Genomic DNA, 22,693 nt, shown 5'->3' with positions numbered 1-22,693 from the left:
ATTGCAAGAGAATCTTTTGTCCACATTGTGATCATTGTTCCCACCCTGTATACCTTGATGTGGTACCGCACTGTACTTACAACGAACGCATGATCAAGACCAAAGCTCAAATTGAACCTAGGAAAAGTATAGCAGAAAATCTGGCCAACTCAAAGCGGAACACAGACCCAAACACTATCAGGATTCCAGCTCTGTTTTTCTGCTGTCAAATATGGAAACATTCTTCCCATACAAAGAAATTAAACTCAGTTCTGAATGCCTAATGCAGTTGCATTACAGGCTGCCTTAAACCTAGCAGGGGAGATGATCTTTATCTACTTTTGGGTATTACACCTCCGTACATAAAAGAGTAGCCATAGTCAGGAACAAAAGAAATAATCTCATGACCTCACCACCCAACTTTCCAGAACCATCCTGTTAAGAGTAGACTGAAATTGAGATGCAGCTGGCTGCACTCGGTCAACCATCACAACTCCTGTGTCAGACCTCCTCTTGCAGTATGCATAGTCAGAATATTAAACCCAATGAACATCTCACAGCTGGAGGCTATGAACCATGAGCAACCTGACAATACCTCAACTAACTATATGCTAGTACTCAAAAATAAAGATGTGGAAATGGAGTTGCAATGGCAGTAACTCAGCGATGTGCAACTGTTTTGATCAGCCACGAACAATGAATGGACCATCTCTATTCCATTGTCAATTCCCATCGGAGTCCCACAATGCTACCAACCTTACATTAGTACCAAGGCACACGCAGCTCTGCGACACAGAAGAGTGTAAAAAAAAGCATAAGACAATATCCCTTAGACCAATCAAAACAGACAAGAGTTCCCAGTGATAAAAATAAAGCATTGTGATATATTATAGCTCTGGCTTCTTCCAACATTTGGGGTTAAATAGCAGGTTTACTCACAGAAAATTTCCGAGCTTGTTAAGATGTGCTTTTCCAGAAATAGATCTCATACCAGGTCAATTATCCAAAAGAGGGTCTGAGCCATTCAATTCAAAACAAATCAAATCATCTTTTTCAGGCAAGAGGCAAATCTTTAAACTTCCTTTGACTCAACATTTTTCTTTTCAAAAAGTATTTCTATTTGTCATGTTCAAATTGAGACAGCTGTCTGATGCAATCAGATAGATAGCTAAGCCAGGGATGTATCAGCACAGCTCACAGCAAGCTGCTATATAAAGGTTAATATTTAGCGATACAGTATTTAGATTGCAGTTAAGCATAGCAGATACAACTTTTCATATATTCTTTATTCCAAGGGTGGACAGTTTGGCCTGTAACTATAAGCAATCTAAGTCATTGCTTTTGTTCACTTATCCATTGACTGGTTTGCCTACAAAGCAAACCTGATTACACTTAAAATGTAGTTAATTTTTTTTATAAATTTGTTTTTAAGATTTGGGTGTCATTGGCAGGGCTGGTATTTTTTTTTACCCATTTCTTGTTACAGTTAAGAAAGTGGCGGTGGTCCTTTTTGAACCGCTGCAGTTCTTGTGATGAAGATACTCCCAAAGGCTTTAGGGAGTCTCAGGATTTTGAGGTAGCGAGAATTAAGGAAAGGAGATAAATGTCTTCATCAGGATGGCGTGCAACGTGGAGGGAATCTTGGGGAGTTAATAGCATTTCCATGCACCTGCTGTCATGGTCCTTTTAGCTGTTGGAGGTCACAGGTTTCAGAAAAGTTTTGGCCAGTTGCTGCAGTGCATCCTAAAAATAGCACACACTAAGCTACAGCAGACTAGCAGAGCAGATGGTTACTCTAACAGATGAGGTGCCAATCGGGCAGACTGCTTTGTCCTCGCTGGTGTCAAGCTTCTTGTTTGTTGTTGCAGCTGCAACCATCCAGGCAAGCGGAGAGTATTCCATCACATCCCTGACTTGTGCCTTGTAGTGGTGGAGATGCCTTGGGGAATCAGGAGCTCAGGCATGCAACATTGACCTTTGACCTGCTCAACAGTCATGGCATTTAAATGACCGGCCCAGCCTGATCAAAGATAACCCCCAGGATGCTGATGGTGAGGGACTCCAAGATGTTAATGTTGTTGAATGTCATTGTGAGGTGGTTAGGTTCTCTCTTCTTTGAGATGGTCATTTCCTGGAGTGAAAGCTACCTGCCATGGATCAGCCAGAGATTGGAGGTTATCCAAGCCTTGCCATATGTGGGCATGGTAAGCTACATTATCTAAGGAATTGTGCCAGTTGTATCTGCTGAGATGAACATGGCACAAACAACAACTTTCAGCCCCACATCTGACATGGCTAAGGTAAAGTTATTGATGAAGCAACTGGAGATAGTTGGGTCTCAGACACTGCCCTCAGGACTACTACAAAGTGTCCTGAGGCGGAGAAGATTGGCCTCTAACAACCACAGTGATCTTCCTTTGTGCCAGGTATGTCTCCAGCCATCGGAGAGTTTTTCCCTTCATCCCCACTAATTTCAATTTTATTAGGGCTCCTCCTTGATGCCACACTTAGTCAACTGCTGTCTTGGTGTCAAGAGCAGTCACACCTCACCTCTAGAATTCAGCTCGTGTCCATATTTGGGCCAAGGCTGTAATGAGGTCTGAAACTGAGTGGTCCTGGTGGAACCCAAACAGAGCAACAGCGAGCAGACCATTGGTGAGTAAATGCTATTTGAATGTGCTGTTGACAACTCCTACCGTTTCTTTGCTGATGATTGGGAGTAGGCTAATAGGGCAATAATTGGCCGGGTTGGATTTGTCCTGCTTTTTGTGGACAGGACATACCTGGGCAATTTTCCACATTGTCGGGTAGATGCCAGTGTTGTAGCTGTACTGGAACAGCTTAGCTAGGGGCGCGGCTAGTTCGGGAGTACAGGTTTTCAGCACTACAGCCGGGATGTTGTCAGGGCCCATAGCCTTTGCTGTGTCCAGTGCACTTAGCCGTTTCTTGATGTCACGTGGAGTGAATCGAATTGGCTGAAGACTGGCATCTGTGTTGGTAGGGACCTCAGGAGGAGGCTGAGAAGGATCATCCACTCGGCACTTCTGGCTGAAGATGGTTGCAAACACTTCAGGCTGTAAAGCGCTTTGGGACATCTGGAGACATAAAAGATGCTATATAAATGCACATTGTTTCTAATAAATATGTTTAGCATTTATAGACAATGCCATGGTCTATTTATTCAACTTCCTTCTTAGGCTAAGGAAGATCATATAATGGTCACCCCCTGGGTTCAGTACAAATTGAAGAGTAAAGGCACACTCGTGAATCATAGGGAGCAAATGTTCACCTACAAAAGTATCCTGATAAATTAACACAAGAGAAAAATCTAGAGTACAAACAGACTACTCTTGCGTTGTTACTTTCTTTTCCTTTCTTATTACTCAATTATTTGGTATCAGCACAATTAAATAGTCAGCCAATAGTAGGAAGCAGAATCTTGAGAAAAATAGAAGCCTTTCAAACAGCAATCCCAATATGAGCAGTGAATTGCAAGAGAATCCTATTGCCCTATGTTAACCTTTCATCAGTTAAGAGAGTTCCCTCATGTAGCTCTATTCATTCCATTGAAAAAAAATAGCCTCAGGGAATTGTACCATTTATCATACTTACCCCTGATCAGCATTTAGTCTGGTGACATTTTTCTTAAAACAGATTCCAGGCATTATATGCAAGTTTGTTTAAGTAAAAAGATTACCTGGCCATTTATGTCCTTCAGTCTGTCCTGGCCACACATAGACATTGAAAAGATTTACACATTCCACATCAACAAGCTGCAACTAAGAAATTTGGGAAATGTTTGTGATTATGCAACTTGTGGAGTCTGACCATCTTGCTTAGTGATAAATGGAGACATTGTGTTTTAATTTGAACAGAACCAGAATGAAAGAAAATTCTGAAGAATTCAGTGTTTCAGGATATCAGTACATTGCAAAATAAATCATATACGCACAATTTGCTCGAGTTACAATACTTGCTTGAAGTATCTGCAGCCATGCATGCCCTGTTCATATAGTGAATTAATTGGAAATGCCATTGAAAAGGATTGAAGGAAAAATGCGAATATGAAGGTGTAAAGTTTTACCCTCTGCCTTCCCAAGAAGATCTTTAAAATTTTCAAAAAAAGGCCAATGAGTAAAATGAGTTTTACATAAAAAGTAAATATATCAGAGCTACTTACTTCTTATAAGCAGTTTTTACATTGTAAGAGGCAGCAGAGTTCAGAATTGGAATGCCAAGGTCCATGTATATTTGTTTCCACACAGAACCACTGTCAATCTACAGAAAGAAGCAGGTTTTACTAACTAAATTTCAGATAATCAACAAGAAAAAAACAGACAATATTCTAAAATAATTCATCAATCCAGTTTTGTATGGTCCACAGTTACGCCAGTAAGAGTTAACACAATCAATTCTAGCCAACTGAAACACTCATTTTCCACATTGTTTTATGCATGCTACAGAAATTCAGGGTTGAGAATTTCCAGTTACATAATTGCTTGTGTAATTAAACTGGGAGATTTTCAGGAATGGTGAGTTTTCTAAAGATTGTTAGAAGACGTCATTAAATAATTTTTAAAAAGTATATTTGAGCCTTAAATATACACAACTGGCAAAAATATACCATAGAGGCACTTCCAGCTAAAATAATTCAGTCAAGCGCTAACATAATGACATCTATTGATAGTAGTTATACATTTTTCACTTCAATGATTCACCTAACAGAAAGGTTCACTTAAATCACATCCATTGAATATGACAGACAACATTTTGATGTATTTAAGTTTATTTAATGTATACAATTTCAAATAGTGTAGTGTAATAAGATTACCACACAATTTTTTGCCAAAAATGATAACATACAGGATATCAATTCATTTGAGAACACAAAGGCACACAAGTAGCCAAGTATAAGACAGCAGAAAATATTCAGTCTACTTAGTCAATTAAAGTATCTACAGTTGAAGCTATGAAGCAGCAACAGTCAGTGAAGCATAAATAAATTATTTACATTTATATAGCAGCTTTTGATGTAAAATGTCCCTATATGCTCATTTCACATACAATTCATAATGTATGCAAAATAAGTAGGGAATTTCAGCACTTTACGAATCATAAGTCTTAGGCTGGTTAGTTTAAATTTATCTCACTACAGCTGCTACCCTTACTGAATATACAAAAATCACTGAACACAACGAAAGCAGCTGTGATTAACCTGAAGATTTCGTATATCGATATGCTATTTGCAATCTTGTTTATTGCTTTGTCCTGTGAACGGTCAGTTGGATCAGAATTTCAGACAGTTTCAATATGAATATTTCAGCAGCAAAGCCAATAACACTCTGATGTCAGGCAACCTCATAACCTTAAGGTAGCCATCCATGTGTACTTTAGGACACTTGTCCAATATGTTTACCACATGTGGCTAAAAAGGGGTCCTAATTTGGCTAATTATATTTTGGTTAGCAAATTTTGATTGGACAGCCACTGGGTATGAGGTCTCAATACTCACAAGGTGTACGCATGAATACTTGAACTTTTTTGTCCTTTTTCCATTGTATGGAAAGTGGCGTTGTCATCATGGTCAACTTGACCAACCAGAAAACCACTCCAGGCCAACAGAATAAAGCAAGCCAAACAAATAACAAGCAGCATCTAACTGTGGACTGCAGGGGTGGGTCTGGAAAATCTTGTTTTGAGAATTAACATTCTCAGCAATCATTCTGATGATGTCTATGTGCCACTTGCAACTGTTGGACATAAACCTAGAACTACGATGTGCTTTATCTGATAAATTCATGCTAGAAATCCAAACTTTGGTGAAAGAGAAAGTATGATAACTTTTACAATGAATAGTGGCAGATGTCTGTTCTGCAAATATAGATGAAATATATACCTATATTTGACATAGGTTCGGTTACCAAGATTAGTACACGTGGTCAAAACATTTTCACTTAGCCATGCATCTGGCTGGTCAGCAATTTCTATTGGACGACACTTTTTTTAGGAAACATTTCCTCTGCATAGCCATTATTTATCAATCATTTTAAGGTCTCCCGAGATAGAAGGGGACAGGTCAAATTATAATACTGTAAGTTTCCACTCAGCAGTTTTTCTTGTATAAACATATTGCAATGATGGAAATGATTCAATAAGTTTGATGGGCTATGATAAACCACCATGAATAGTACACATGCTGACCCAGGTTTAGTTGGTGAAGGCATTACTTTCCAAAAACATGTACTACGATTGACAGACAAAACCACGATCGAACAGTGTGTTCATCCAAACTCTCTCTGAAAGATAGCAGGTCATGAGAGGACTTGTGTTATATCCAGTAAGCTATGTTTCTTAACAAGGAATTCTGTCAGACCCATGAGCAATCCTGTATATCAGATATTCTGCAAAGTCACATTTCAGTTCATGGGAGGGCTCACTTGGTGCTTGATGCAGGGCACAAAAGAAATACTGTGTTCCCATTTTAAGTAGCCTCATTCAGCGTTGTTCTGCTTTAACGTCGCAGATAGAAAAAGGCTGCCATGAGCATTTAGTGTCAGGATTTCTGCTTTAGTGTCATTTCGTGCCAGGGCCAACATGGTGTCATGTGACCAGAATTGCGTCATTTTGGAGCAGCTTTTCCCGCTCGCTGACTCCTTCCTGCCCCAAACATCCTGCTTGCAGCATTTCTTGCTCCATCTCTTGTTTCCCCACTCTTGACATCTCTCCCTTGAGCCCTCGCTCACAGTGGGTTCAGGAGAGGGAAATGGGGAGCGACATAAGCAGTGAGCGGGAGGGTTGGCCAGCAGTAAGTGCAGGAGAGAGGCGGTGAGCAGGAGAGAGGCAGCAAGCGGGAGTTAAGTAGAAAGAGTTAGCATGTTTCTTTTATATTTTAAAATTTATTTTAGTTTAAAGGTTATTACATTTATGAATATATGTGACATCCAGGATAGAATATCAAGCCAGATCAGACTCTTTGCAGATGACTGCCTCGACTACAAAGCCATTACTGAAGTAGCAGATGAGGCTGGTGTCCAGGAAGATCTAAATAATCTTGTCAAATGCGTCAATATATGGGGAACGAAATTCAACATACAGAGATGCAACATCATGCGAATCAGCAATATTCGATGTCCAATCAGTACCCAACTACACAATGCATGATTCGCCCTTTGCAGTTACTAATGGATGCCCTTACTTAGGAATTTAAATCCAAAGTAAAGTGGAATGTACAAAGTCAACAAGCAGCTACAAGGCACTTTGGTTCATGAAACAGAACTTCCATCACTCCTCAACTACAGTGAAGGAAATGCTGTACCAAACACTAGTCAGACCACACTCGAGTACGCATAGCTTCTTGGAACCATAAACTACTAAAAGCATTACCCTCCTTGAGAAAGTTCAATGATGGACAGCTCATTTTGTTATAAACAATTACTCACGAGATACCAGTGTCTCCCAAGTTGGTCATAATGTTAGGGTGAACCAGAACCAAAGAATGGCCCACAGGTTGACATGCCTCTATAAAATTTTAAATGGGCCCAATTAAATATTTATAAGCAGTACATCAAGAGCAAAAGTGACTGTGCTCAAAGATTTCACAACCAGCAGCTCCGATTGTACAAACTCAAATGCGCTTCTTTACCTAACTCCTTTTCCCAAGAACAATCTCCCATGGATAGCTTAACTCCATGCCCTCTATGGAATCTTCAGGCAAATCTGCTGAACTTTTTTTTTAATTAATGCGACCATCGACAGAAGTCATTGTGCACCTCCTGTGAAAATTCCCTAGAGGAGAACTACAGAGGGAAATCTTACCAAATACCAAGTTGGAATTTAGGAATATACAGTGTTTCATCTTGATCTTTTTTTCTGATGAGAAAGGGCCTACAGAACCTAATTACAGCTTTTACATGGGTTGTAATAGCAAAATTTGATTCACTTAAAGTTGTTTCACTTAAAATTGCATTTTTCAGGAACACAACCTACAATGTTAAGTGAGGAATCACTGTATTTGGTAACATTTTCAAAATGTAACATGAGCTATTTAATGGTTCTGATGAAAGCAAAATACTGCAGATGCTGAAAATCTGAAATAAAAACAGAAAATGCTAGAAAAACTCAACAGGTCTGACAGCATCTGTGGAAAGAGATGTTTCAATGAGATGTTAATGTTTCAAGTCCATATGACTCCTCTTCAGCTTTGAAGAGTGATACGGACTTGAAACGTTAATTCTGTTTCTCTCTCCATAAACGCTACCAGACCTGAAGGTTTTCCAGCGTTTTCTGTTTTTATTTAATTGTTCTATCCACTTCAGAAGGTTATGTTAAATGAACACAAATTTAACTATGTCTTAGGCATCAACATTTAATTTTGTATGGTGGCATCAAAATAAGAAATAAAAAAGCACTGATACTGATACAAACTAGTTGTGTTTCCTTAAGAGTTCTCTGTTTTAACTTTTCCAAAGCTGGTGTAAAGCAAAGGCCAAGTACAAGCCTACAGAGAAGGAAGGATCTTCAAGTACGTTGCCCCAAGTCACTCTAGAACAACTCATTGGTCAAATTCCAGACTGGAATGGCAAATATTTTAGACACTGCTCAGGCATTCTTTATGCAATTGCGTACAGTGCCAGTGAATCCAAGTGGTGAAACAAATGCTTCAGTGGTAAAGGGAGAAAAAAAAGGGGGGAGAAGAACATGCAATTTTGAAGTAAATGCATACTACATAAAACAACAGTGATGGTCATTCCTTCTTTAACCTCTGATAATGTTAAAAAATCTTAACTTCTACCACAATGGTCGCTAAGCTTTTCTTTGGGAGATATCTTAACGAATGAAACTCAACAAAATAAATCAAACTTCTAATTCCTAAATTTCAGCATTCATCATTCCAACAATCTATGAAGTAGAACTCCTTAGATCTAATCAAAAGGTTACAAAAAACCAACCAAAATGAACTGGGGTACTTTTATTCAGGCCATATTGTTAAATGATGTCTATCTGTATTGATCCTTAATTTCAGTGTTTCAATTGATAGATTAGATCTTTAGGCACCTTCCAACAAAATACAAGAGGAGTCAACTACACACTCATAAAAAAGTGTCATTTTAAAAACAATGAAAATTGAATAATGTGCTTCTAAACCACAACTGCTAGCTTAAATAATTCCAAAAAACTTGGAATACAAAATCTTGTTACAAAATACATAGAAAAAAAATCAACTTACATTGAACCAAAAGTACAAACTCATGACACTGTTTTGTTCCTGGAGCTAAAGAAAATATTACATTTCTGTTACAACATGCCCAAATAAGGACAACTTACATTGTCACAGCCACCATGTCGATATACCAGTCTGAAGAGTTTGAAGAGATTCAGATCCTTATAGCCCAGTACAGGTGGTTTATTGATTGGTGTTCCTAGAAAATGTAATTAATTGGTTACATTCCTAAAACACAAAAAAGTTCCACTGAATTATGCAAAAATCTCAAGTGTACCATATCATCAATGTTCCCTTTTAAATTAGCTTTTACCTGCGGTTGACATCAGTGCACGGTCCCATTAAATTTATTTGCATGGCCGTGCACAAGCATTATTTCTCAAAGAAAAAGGCCTGCATGGTATCTTGCAAGCTACTGTGCGGGCGCACACCCACACAGCTTAGGAGCATGGGTGCATAGCATCAAAATACATATTCACTTTCATGCATCAATTTTCACGTGGTTTACCTTACTTTGTAAGTCAATTATATTCACAGCAAGCCAATCAACCATATCATACTCACTAACTCAAATATATGTATGTCATTGGTTAACAATGGCTATGGACATATATCAACCAAGTTTGTGCACCCAGGAGTTTAGAATTGCTTGCATTATTTATTTTGGTGAATTTTGGCACTTGTTAAATTATGGATGGTAAAATGAGATGTGCATCCCATTAACACACTTATCCTGCATTAATTGACCTCTCCAAAATGATGGTATCCTAGCTGAAATTCGCAGCATTGCGGTGTGTGAATTGCAAGCTCAGTAACCTGTTATAAAGCAGCGCTGGGGCAGAAGGGCTTTCGCTTGGGCAAGACGACTATACAGTGTGACACATTTGAAGTCACTTCAGGCTTTGTTTCTAAACATTTCAGTCTTGGTTACACAAGTCAATTTCATTTATAACGTAAAAAAACCTTCCGATTACATCTGTATTGCCACTGTCCATATATTTTATACTTGCACTAAATTCAGACCAGTTATTAGATCAAATTATAAGGCCAGCTTCAGCTTTCAAGAAGCCCATACCCCTATCTTCCATAAACTTGTAGAGTTGCTGCAAGAAGTTATCTCTCTCTTCTGGATCAAGCTCCTCTTCTGACTGGAGAAAGAAAGATAACAATAGTCAAACATCTAGCCCCACAATAAAAGTTACAATCAAAAACCATGACCAAATGCTGTGCAAACATCAGCAGACAGGGTTTTCACAAATCCAACAATATCAACATAAGCCACAGCTATACTTCTGCTGGCTTTGGAATATAGTTCAGCAAAATCATTTTAATTTTCTAATTTTCCAATTTTCCATTCTTTTGCAAGCAGCTGCTTTATCCTTGGAATGAATGCTGGAGAACAGGCTATTCAAACCTTGCTGTGTGGGGGGCCACATTTCAATTTTTCTCACACTCAGGGGCCCATTGAGCAAATTACAGAAAGATAAGGTTTGGCACAATATTAAACATGAATTTCTAAAAAAAAACAATGGTGACATATGAAAAGAAACAACTTGCTGTGCAAAATAAAAATCACAACAATAAATTGATAATTAAAAAAATGAGTAATAAATAAAGATGACCACTGGAGTGTGAAAGGGTGAGAGTGTGTGTGTCCAGCTAACTCTCAGGCCCAGCGTGCTAACTCATTCACCCTCCACCCACTATGAGAATACCTGTTGGTGTGTTGGGGTGAGGTTGAATCAGGACCCTGAGATTGAGAGTGAGCCAGAAATAAACTCTCCTCTCCCTCTCTCCACCCCCTCCCTCTCTCACACATACATACACACGCACACCCCCCTTACTCACTCTCTCACATGACCCCCCTCTCTCTCAGACGCACCCCCTTCTTTCTCACATGCACCCCCTCTCTCTCACTCCTCACTTTCTCTCACGCACCCCTCACTCTCACGCACACACACACCCGCCTCTCTCACACACAGGCACACACACACCCGTCTCTCTTTTACACAGCCGTCACTCTCACACACAGGCATACACACCCGTCCCTCTCACACACAGGCACACACATACCTGTCCCTCTCACATACATGCACACCCCTATCACACCCGCCTTCACACACTTATTCACCCACTCTCTCAGACCCCCTCACACACCTACCCATCCCCACACACACTCATTCACCAAATTGGCATGTGTGGGGAGGGTACGGTGAGAGCCGAGGGAAGACCTGGAGTGAGGCCTGAGGCTGGTGCCTGCCAAGAGAAGCGCCATGAGCTGACAGGGACATGTGGAGAGCCGGGAGAGACACAGCCAGGCCAGAGAACCAGGAGCTGCACGAAAACGGTCAGAACCAGGGAAAAGTGTGGTGAGCGGAGACCCCGCATGCCCAGAGTCTCTCCATCTTCACACACTCGCAGTTCCCAGTGTTCACTGCTCCTCGAATCATAGCATGTTTCTCTCCAATGTTTGCTACTGATTGGCTCAATAGCAAGCCTAAAAGACAGTCTTACTCAATGCCGTAGAGCTTTCTGAATTGTCTCCAAGATTTCTGCATCGATAAATGCCCTTCTCCCTGCGTGTAAAGCATTCAAGCGCAGAAACAACAGAAGTAATTGTGGTTCCTTCTAGGGCCGGGGGACTATCACACAGCACAGAAGGTATTTTGGGGTTCCTCCCACAGGCCAACTGATAAGGACTATTGCCGCCACCATCTGAAGCAAATTATTTGCATGGTCTGCCCATGCCAGTGCAGTTGTTAGCTGGCAGTTTGGTTGATCGGCTAAGATCTTATGGAGAATCTCATCGATCACTGCATGATTTCTTTCAGAGTTCATTGCTGAAAGGGCTTTCAGCTGCAGGGTTCCATGACCACAATTTTCATATTTTTGCACATATCTCTAAACTCGTAATTGGCAAATTACCCTCCCATTGTCAGTCAGAAATTTAGCTGGTGTTACAATCTATTCCGTATCCATTTTTCCATGAATTTATCTACAACCACCTTTTTGTTCTTACCGTGTAATTCTGTAGAATGACCAAATCTGGTTGTCATGTCTATAAAATGTAAAATGAAAATGTTCCTGTCCTTGATGCACACTTTAAATCCATGGCTATAACTTCATGAAAGTCTCATGCCAATGGGACACTTTCAATAGGCTGTGATGGCGTCCTCCGATACTTTTTACATATATCACAATTTTCACTAATCTCTTTGATGAGCCTGGTGTACTCATCATCAATCACACCTATATCGTTTAGAAGAATTTTTAATCTGTGACAAGGATGAGCAATTTGACAATGTAGCTTTAAGACAACTTGCTTTTTTCCTCAAATTTTTAATCAGCTGATGGCTTTAACATTCTGATTAGAAATGCCAGGTTAAGAGGATGCAATATTGCTCGAGCAGCTAGTATATATCATTGGAGACTACATCTGTACTAATAAAGTGGTTTACTCCAGCTATTTTGCATGGAATCATCGCTCTTTTCAGTGACCTCAGTGTGTTGTCATCCCTGAACCTGAAACATGTAGAACTTTCATTCTCCCTGACTTTACTTTGATCCATATTACAAAGTGTTATTTAGATTCAATCTGTTCCACACACTGTCGAGGTGCACCTGCTATCTGAAATGGCATAATTAAAGAATCTGTGACTAATAAACTCTCTACCAGACTAAAGGTTATTCTGACTAGTACAATTCCCTTAGACTGATCATTATCGGCATCTTCAACTTCCGAATTCCCTGTGTTATGCGTCGCTTTGAAAACCCAGCTGTACCGCTTTGGGGATTTCATTACATAATGATATTTCAAGTCACATCTGAAACGCTTGTTAACAGTTTCCCAGGCAATCCCGGGGTTCACTCGTCTATTATTTCTACTCCAATCCTGTCATCTGCCAGATCTGCCAAAAATGCCTTCACCCTCATTCCTCGTGTCTGTCTTCTGTCGTACTGACACCTGCACCCTGCATCTCAACGATCTTGAAAGGCCATGATCATTGTATCTTCCATCATTTAAGACACCACAGAACGTCCCATTTGTGCCATCAATGCTGCTGGAAATGACTGCTTACCCAGGATTTTTTTTTAAGCAGCAGACATTTGCTCTAAAAAGGTGTCCTTTCCGGAAAACTAAACACCTGTTCCATAATCAACACCTTAGCACTATCCAACAACTTAAATGTGAGCGTTGAATCAGGAATTTCCAAACTGAAGTTCTGGTATCTTTTACGTAGTCTGTTATGCAATTCCTCTATGGAATGACCGTCGTCTTTCAAAATCTACCAAAATCTGGCCTTGCTTTGTAAGCATCTAATAGGTCAACTTTTTGGGCAGAATTTTTCCGTCGTTGGGGGCGGGGCCCGCTCGCCGACGTGAAAATGATACGGGATGACGTCGGGGGTCCATTTAAATATTAAGGAAGGCGGGCGGACAGCGCGATCAGCTGTCCGCCCACCAACCTGTCAATGGCCAATTGAGGCCATTGACAGGATAATTAAGCCAATTAAAGGCACTGCCCGTCCAACCTTAAGGCTGGCGGGCAGGCCAGGAGCCCCTGGTGGGCTTCTGAAAAAACATGAAACCTCACCCACTGGCGGGATGAGGTTTCATGTTGGTTTTAAATAAGTTTAATAAAGTTTTTGTGATATTTATTAACATGTCCCATCTCGTGTGACATGGTCACATGAGGGGGCCATGTAAATAATGTTTTTATTACTCTATTTTTGACATTTGAAACACTGTCAGTGATCTCCCTGAGACAGCACTTAGTCTCAGGGAGATGTGCGCTCTTTCGCGCGCATATGCGAAAGAGCACACTCTGACAGTTGGGGAATCCCTCCCCCCCGCCCCCCACACAGGAAGCGCTATGCGCTTCCTATCAGGCGGCTCGCTGGGAGGGCCTTAATTGGCCCGCCCACTTAAAATGGCGGCGGGGCCTGTTCCGGCAGCTGCGATCGGCTGCCTGCCCACCGCCGAGCCGGTCGGGCCTGCACACCCATCAAGGGCAAAATTCTGCCCTTTCTAAATTTCATTCATGAAGCTTAATAGAAGACCTAAACCTTCATCGGTATCCAACTGATGGGTCTCCAGCTCACAAAATACTTTGCTTTTGATTTTACTTTTGTTAGGAAGCAATAATGCCAAGGCCATACCTTGTTTTCTTTTTGGTGAGGATGTAACTCATATCCATACATCCACTTCATTTTTCCACTGGTCATAAGGTTCAGATTCAGAAAACATCGCTGAATAATCATACCCTGGCAATTTATACGTGCTTTCAACAGTTCCTCACAAAAGTAACTTGGATACCAAAACATCTGTCTGAAGACTTTTTTCTTACTTTTCAACCTTCACCTTTAGGCAATCATCCTCTGCTACCATGTTAATTCATTCTGATGCCAGATGGTGAAATAGGAAATCAGACACCAATCTTTTTACTTTATACTAGATTTATTTACAGAATGCCACGTTACAAATGTCTCCCTCCTCCTGAACCAAGACCCAGTGTCCCAGAAGTCTTTATTTACATGTGCTCAAGGTTCTTAACCCCAAAGTCGTTCGCCCGTGTATCCTTAACCTTGATAATACACGCAACATACCATTCCCTCGAAACTGTTCTGAACAAAAACTGCTGACCACTCAACTTCCCTTCCTAGGTCCCATGTTAACTGACATGATTAACAGTTCTGTCCCCTCAGGCACTGTCCTCCCACTAAGTTTTTTTTGAGTACGTGGGTAATTTAAGTGCATAGCCCCTATTAGATTTTGTGCATAGCCACAGAGGTAGAGGGAACACTGGTCCCCACCCGCTTAAAACCCGCGGTCAGCACCCTCTCCTCAAAAAACTACATTCAATCCATCTGTCCTTGTAACCTCCCTTTCTTCTCCAATTCCTTGAGCATGTTATCACTTTCCAAGTTTGTGCCCATATTTCCTACAATTCCATGTTTAAAACCCTTCAATCAAGTTTTGAGTCCAGCCAAAGTATTGACAGCCCTTGTCAAAGGCGCTAACTGATGATGACAAATAAACTATCCCTCATCATCCTTCTCAACCTATTTGCAGACTTTGACACCGTTGACCACACCATCCCCCTCCAAAACTCTCCACTGTTGGGTAGAACTACTCTTGCTTGATTCCATTCTTACCTGTTGAATTGTAGCTGGAGAATTATTTGCAATGGTATCTCCTCCAATTCCCACACTGAAACCGCTGGAGTCTCCCAAGAATCCACCCTTGGCCCCCATCTATTTTCACTGACATGCTATCCCTCCCCAATATCATCCAAAAACACATCAGATTCCACCTGTATGCAGAGATGACGCACTCAGCTCTAGCACACCACCACCTCTTTGGATCCCTTTACTGTCTCTGATTTGTCTCACTGCTTGCCTTACATCCAATAGTGGATAAGTAGAAATAAATATTCGGAAGATTAAAGCCATTGTCTTTGGTCGCTGCCACAAAATCAGTTCCTTGTCCGCAGTTGCCATCATTGGCAACTTTAAGCTGAGCAAGACCATTAGCAGCCTTGATGTTGTGTTTGAGCAGTGTCAGCTGAGGTGTCAGAGGGAGCACATAAACCTCCAAGCAAGCCATCTACCCAACCCTTCAAGACATTTCAAAAACATTTAATTGGTGATAAGATGCTTTGGGATGTCCTATGGTAATGAAATGCACTATGTAAATCGAAGTCTTCATTTCTCTGTTCTTTTGATCCTGGGATGAGTTTCCAATCACATATCTGCACCATAAAGACTGCTTACTTCCACCAACGTAAAACTACTTGACTACAATCTTGCCTCAGCTCATCTGAGGTTGAAACCCTCATCCATGTCTCAGTGAAGAGAAGTGTCGACCTGGTGAAGCAACAACACAAGACTACTTGCGTGCCAAACAGCATAAGCAGCAAGTAATAGACAGAGCTAAGCGATTCCACAACCAATGGATCATATCTAAGCTCTGCAGTCCTGCACATGCCGCCGTAACTGATGGACAATTAAACAACTGACTGGAGGAGGAGGAAACTCCACAAATATCGCCATCCTCAATGATGAGGGAGCCAAGCACATTAGTGCAAAAGATAAAGCTGAAGCATTTGCAACAATCTTCAGCCAGAAGTGCTGAGTGGATGATCCATCTCGGCCTCCTCCAGAGGTCCCCAGCATTACAGATGCCAGTCTTCAGCCAATTCAATTCACTCCACGTATCATCAAGAAACAGCTGAAGGCACTGGATACTGCAAAGGCTAAGGGCCCTGACAATATTCCGGCAATAGTACTGAAGACTTGGGCTCCAGAACTAGCTGTGCCCCTGGTCAAGCTGCTCCAGTACAGCTACAACACTGGCATCCACTCAGCAATGTGGAAAATTGCTCAGCTATGTCCTGTACACAAAAAGCAGGACAAATCCAACCCGGCCAATTACTGCCGCATCAGTCTGCTCTTGATCATCAGCAAAATGATGGAAGGGGTCTTCAACAGTGCTATCAAATGGCACTTAGCCATAACCTGCTCACTGAGGCTCAGTTTGGGTTCCGCCAGGGCCACTCAGCTCTTGACCTCATTACAGCCTTGGTTCAAACATGGACAAAAAAGCTGAACTCCCGAGGTGGGGTGACAGTTACTGCCCTTGACATCAAGGCAACAGTTGACCGAATTTGCCATCAAGGACCCTAAGTAAAACTGGAGTCAAGGGGAATCAGGGGAAAACTTTCTGCTGTTTGGAGTCATACCTAGCACAAAGGAAGATGAATGGGTTGCTGGAGGCCAATCATCTTGGTTCCAGGACATAACTGCAGGAGTTCTTCAGGATTATACGCCCACCCATCTTCAGCTGCTTCATCAGTGACCTTCCTCTTCCATCATAAGGTCAGAAGTGGGGATGTTCGCTGATGATTGCACAATGTACAGCACCATTCACGATTCCACAGATGCTAAAGCAGTCCATGTCCAAATGCAGCAAGATCCAGGCTTGGGTTAACAAGTGGCAAGTAACATTTGTGCCACACAAGTGCCAGGCAGTGACCATATCCAACAAGGCAGGCCCTAAACATCACCCCATAACATTCAATGGCACTACCATCGCTGAATCCCCTACTATCAACATACTGGGGATTACCATTGACCAGAAACTGAACTAGACTAGCTATATAAATACTGAGGCTACAATAACAGGTCAAGAGGCTAGGAATTCTGCAGCGAGTAACTCATCTCCTAACTCCCAAAAGCCTGTCCACCATTCTACAAGACACAAGTCATGAATGTGATGGAATATTCTCCACTTGCCTCCAACAACACTCAAGAAGCTTGACATCCGGAATGAAGCAGCCTGCTTGATTGGCACCACATCCACAAACATTCACCCCCTCCATCACCAATGCACAGTGGCAGCAGTGTGTACCATCTACAAGATGCATTGCAGGAACTCACCAAAGCTCTTTAGCCAGCACCTTCCAAACCCACGACCACTGCCATCTAGAAGGACAAGAGGAGCAGACACATGGGAACACTACCACATATAAGTTCCCCTCCAAGCCATTCACCATGCTGACTTGGAAATATATCGCCGTTCTTTCACAAGCACTGAGTCGCTGCCATTGAATGTCAAGGGGCAAAGGTTAGATTATTTCTTGTTGAACATGGCCTTTGCCTGGTCCTTGTGTGGCACAAATGTCACCTGCCACTTGTTAGCCCAAGCCTGGATATTGTCCAGGTCTTGCTCCTGGATCTCTCTCTCTAACAGCACTGTGGGTGTACCTACAACACATGGACTGCAGTGGTTCAAGAAGGAAGCTCACCACCACCAATTTGGGATTGGCAATAAATGCTGGCTTGGCCAGCAATGCCCACATCCCATGAATGAATACACAAAATTTGCCTCCAGACCGACTTCTCCAATGCACTCCTGACTGGCCTCCCATCTTGCACTCTACATAAACTTGTGCTCATCTAAAACTCTGCTGCCCACATCTTGACTCGCTCCAAACTTTGTTCGCTGACCTACATTGGATCCTAGTCCAACAATGCCTCAACTTGAAAATCCTCATCCATGCTTTCGAACATGGATTCATTACCTCCTCGCTCGCGATCTCTGTTGCCTCCTCCAATCCTACAAGCCTTCAAGATTTCTGCTCTCTTCCGATTCTGGCATCTTGTGCATCCCTAAATTTAATTGCTCCACCATTTGGTGGCTGTGCTTTCAGTAGCCTATGTTCTAAGATCTGGAATTCTCTCTGTAAACCTCTCCATGTCTCTCTTCTTTTCTGGTGCTCCTTAAAATCTACCTTTTTGTTCAAGCTTTTTGACTTCTGTCCTGAAATCTCCTTATGCAGCTGAATGTTTCTCTTGAAATCGCTCTTAATTGCTCTGATGTGATTTACTACTTTCAATGCACTATATAACTTTCAGTTCTTGTTGAGTTGTGTGTGTTTGTATCCTGCTTCTCATTTCTCCTCCTCCCCTCCAAAAGAATTAAATCTCTTCTTCAGCAAAAGGTTGCAGATACAATTTTCTGGACGTTCAAGAAGGAAGCTCACCACCACCAATTCGGGATTGGCAATAAATTTGCAAAAATGCAAGTAAACTGAGATCCAAGGAGGTTCTCACTGCTGGACATCACTGTGAAAGACAGAACATGCGCAATAAGCAGTCAACAGTCTTTGTTCTAGCACAAGTAAGTACAAGATCACAAATACCAACAGATTCTATATTTTTAAATAAGCTACAATTCAACTTTGAAGAAGATATGTTCTGGTAAATTGCAAAGGAGGGGATGAATATGGGAAACAAGTAGTGAGCACACTTTTACTTACATTACAATCCTGGTTGGGACTGTAAACATTTAAAAAGGAACTCTAACACCAGGTAACCAACTGAAAGAAGTTATGCTACAAGATTCCAAGGTTTAAAGCAAATGAATTTTAGCATACAAGAAACAAGTAAAGCAAACACAGTCTTAGGCGAATCGTTATATATATTGAAATGCATATTAATACACAAGCACACATACTTTAGACTAAAATTCCCAACAGAACCTCCCCTTTTTCCTTATGACCTCCCCCGCAGAAAGTCTGGCTACTTATCACGCTCTTGAAGATTCATTCACTTTTCCTGGGACTAACCCAAAAGGTATGCCACAGTTCTCTGAAATTCACTTTGATTTCTCCTTGGTGTTCAGCCATTCTTTGCGGTCTGAAATTTCATGGGGTTTCTTCCATTAGCTTTTGTATAAATGATTCTCCAATTTTTCTTTAAAACTTCACAAAGGACTTTTCAGCTCAAACATGGGCATCATTGCATTCATGCTTAGTGCCTCCACTTCAGAAATATCCCCAACTTCTGATCTCCCTTTTGCTTCTGGTCTACAGCTACTTTTCAGCTTTTAGTAGACTTTCTTTCTCTGCCTGCTGAACTCAGGGCTTACATTGACGAACTCAGGTGCTTTAATTCCAAACCCAAAGACCTTCTGGAAAAATCCACAGACAACTTCCTAGAATTCCAGACAAGACTCCACCCTGAATTACTCATCTTGATGGCAAAAGAGGTTAGTTGAGATATCCGATTAATCTAAAAATCTATTAACTTCTGGCTTCAAAATCAAAATCTTTTGACCCCGAGGTTTGTACGAATAATTTAAATTTCTAATGAAATCAGGGCAATTCTCCTCAGACTTACTGACTGCAGTTCCCAGCTAAATGAAGGCCACCTGTCATTTTTATGGCTCTCACCCTCCTAACTCTGACCTTATGAGTACACAAAGAGCCTTCCGAACTGCCATTATTTGAGGAGTTCTGGCAATTTCTAAAAGTCCAGCATATCAATTACCTTACCCGTACAAATTTAACCTTTCCAAATGTAAAAACTACCTCTAAAATATTAATATGAACCCTAAACTATATGATTACTATACTTACTCTGAACCACATCAACCCAAGGGGCTGGCAGTAAATGATAAATATATTATGTGAAAGATAAATGAAAAAACAACAACTGGTCTGTGCTTATTATGAACCAAAGTTTGAAAAAAAACTGATGCTATTTGCTTCAGAGAATTCCGGTACAATTTGCAGTTTTGAATCGTTGATTCATTATGGAAGCTGCAATAATGAATTCAAATAGAAATGCACGTTACAAAAATTGCTAATCTAAATCTATTAATTGTTAACCATTTCTCAAGTATAGCAGTACTGTTAATCAAGCCATAAAAAAGAATTGTCACATTATATACTGCTCATGAAATACCTTAAGAGCTACAGTGACACACACCGTGACCTAGCCACTTAAAATCATTAATAAAAAAAATCTGATCCTTATTAAATTACTGTTTTATGGGAGCTTGCTGTGCTCAAATTGGCTGTGATTCCGATATTACAACAGTGACTGCACAAAATAAGTTAACACTTTGGGATGTCCTGTGGATGTGAAAGACACTTTATAAATGCAAGTCTTTCTTTTTTCCTTCTAGGTACAAATATACAAGTGCAGGTACAAATGTCCTTTTATTTAGGTGTGGTGTGGTTTTGGGGAAAGAAGAGAAATTGGAGAGAAATGTTTATCTCAGATGCCAGGAGTTTAATGCTGATGTACTTGGCGACCAAATGGGCACAGGACAGATGCAACAGTATTTTATTAGAGGGCAGATTTGTTAACCAAAATAGACATGCTTGTCAGAAAGTAAAACATTTGTAATGTGATGATCAAATGGATCTTCACACACAAAACACACACACCCCACCACAAAGCTTCTGTTTTAAAAAATTGGAAAGCATCATCAGCCGGCATGGACATGGGTGGAATGGCCTCCTTGCATACCGTAAATTTATATGATTCTATAATATTGTTTAAACAGTAACTATCTGGTGCAAGAACAGATCACAGAAGTTTCATTTTTACTAGAAGATGTCCCTTGGCATTGCTCATGATAAGTTGGAGATCACGATGCTTAATCATGATAGAAGCATTGTACTAAAGAGCTCACAATCAATTGTAAAAATTGGATTATAAAATGGATTATACAATAGTTAAATATTTACATTTTGATAGCTATTTCGTAATAGGCACAAAGGGACTTCCTTCAGGAAAGTCTTCAGCTGCAAACATGTAATAGTGTTTATTTTGGCCTGTTCTCTTAAATATACCAAGTCTAACTAGGCTACAGAAGAAATCTGGGGCGGGATCATTCCAGATTTGCACTAAATGTGGTAGCGGGCGAGAAAAAGGACATTTTATGTGCCGGCCACAATGGCAGCTTTTCATGCCATATTGTCCCAATCCCGCCTCCTTAATTATGCATTCCCGGGAAACATGCCGTTTCAATGGTGGGCGGGCTGTCATTCGGTTGCCACGCAATCATCTCGCCGCTTCATCACACCAGGTGCTATATTTAAAGTGCAGCCACACGCACACCTCTCAGTGCTTCCAGCCCTGGATTGCTGCAAAGAACACATGGTCCCAAAAGCCAAGGAGACTGCAGTCCCCCCAGTTTAATGACGTGTCCCTCGAGCTCCTTTTGGATGCAGTGAGGGCCCACCGTGATGTCATCTACTTCCACTCTGGCCACAGGATGGGCAGCAACATCACTAATCCAGCATGGGAAGCGGTAGCAGCAGTGGTCATTGCCAACGCCCTACAAAAGAGAACAGCCACCCAGTGCCGAAAAGGGGTGAATGATATCCTCCGTTTCGCCAAGTTAAGTCACTGTTCTCATCACTCTCCATCCCATCATACATCCACAGGGATCTCACTCGCTGCCAGTTCAAGGGACATCACCATTCACTCTCTCTCACACAACCTCAGTGTCCTCATTCTGTCTGTGGGACCACTCACCACCACACATGCCAGGCATACTTATCATCTGGCCTGCCAGGCATCCTGCTTACACTTTCTCTATCTCTATTCATGCAGGACAAGCTGGCACACAAGAGGGAGAGGCGCAGACTGGTGGAGGAATGCCTGAAATCAAGGTCCTCACAGACTTTAAAAATAGGGCCATCCAGCTGGCCGGAGAGGATCTGGACCGGTCCTGTGCTGGCGGGGAGGTTGGTGATGCTTGACCAAGTGAGAATCCAGCAGTGCAACATCCATCAGACAACCTGCGAGTGATGTGTCCTGTTCTGCAGTCCCATGCCATGCACTAATTATCTCTCCTTGCTTTCACAAACATATCTGGGAAACAGCCGACAGAGTTCACGACCCAGGGCCTCCAATCAAGCCCCGAAGAAACCTCTGAAGAGGGATCTGAAGGTACCTTCACTGAAGTTCCGTCACAGTGCTCACCTGCACCCTCCATCAGCGCAGAGAAACACACCTCAGTGAGATCTAGCTCTAGAGTAGCCACGGGATCACAATCTGGTGAGCACATTGCACTGTCTGATCCATAGCAGGCTGCGGCAGGGACTTCCCAGGTCTTTGGCACACAGAGGACTGCTGGAGGCCAGAAACTTGCTGAGTCCAAATCAAATGACGAGCCTCTGGATTTGATCATACC

General features: G+C 41.6%; 1 protein-coding gene across 5 annotated transcripts in view; it reads right to left on the bottom strand.

Annotated features, from left to right (window-relative positions):
* The window catches only part of arid4a (AT-rich interactive domain 4A), a 125,412-nt gene that overhangs the window by 29,703 nt on the left and 73,016 nt on the right, over positions 1-22,693 (bottom strand). For all 5 annotated transcript variants that reach the window (XM_078562703.1, XM_078562705.1, XM_078562704.1 and 2 more), the window contains exons 12-14: positions 10,275-10,347; positions 9,304-9,398; positions 4,160-4,257 (exon numbers count right to left, since the gene is read on the bottom strand). In XM_078562703.1, coding sequence (XP_078418829.1) covers positions 4,160-4,257; positions 9,304-9,398; positions 10,275-10,347 — 266 coding nt within the window. The remainder of the gene's footprint in view (positions 1-4,159; positions 4,258-9,303; positions 9,399-10,274; positions 10,348-22,693) is intronic.

The sequence above is a fragment of the Cetorhinus maximus genome, chromosome 18, assembly GCF_964194155.1.
Source record: "Cetorhinus maximus chromosome 18, sCetMax3.hap1.1, whole genome shotgun sequence".
Classification (NCBI taxonomy): Eukaryota; Metazoa; Chordata; class Chondrichthyes; order Lamniformes; family Cetorhinidae; genus Cetorhinus; species Cetorhinus maximus.
Note: the sequence above shows the minus strand (reverse complement) of the source record. Positions and strands in the feature narration are given on the sequence as shown.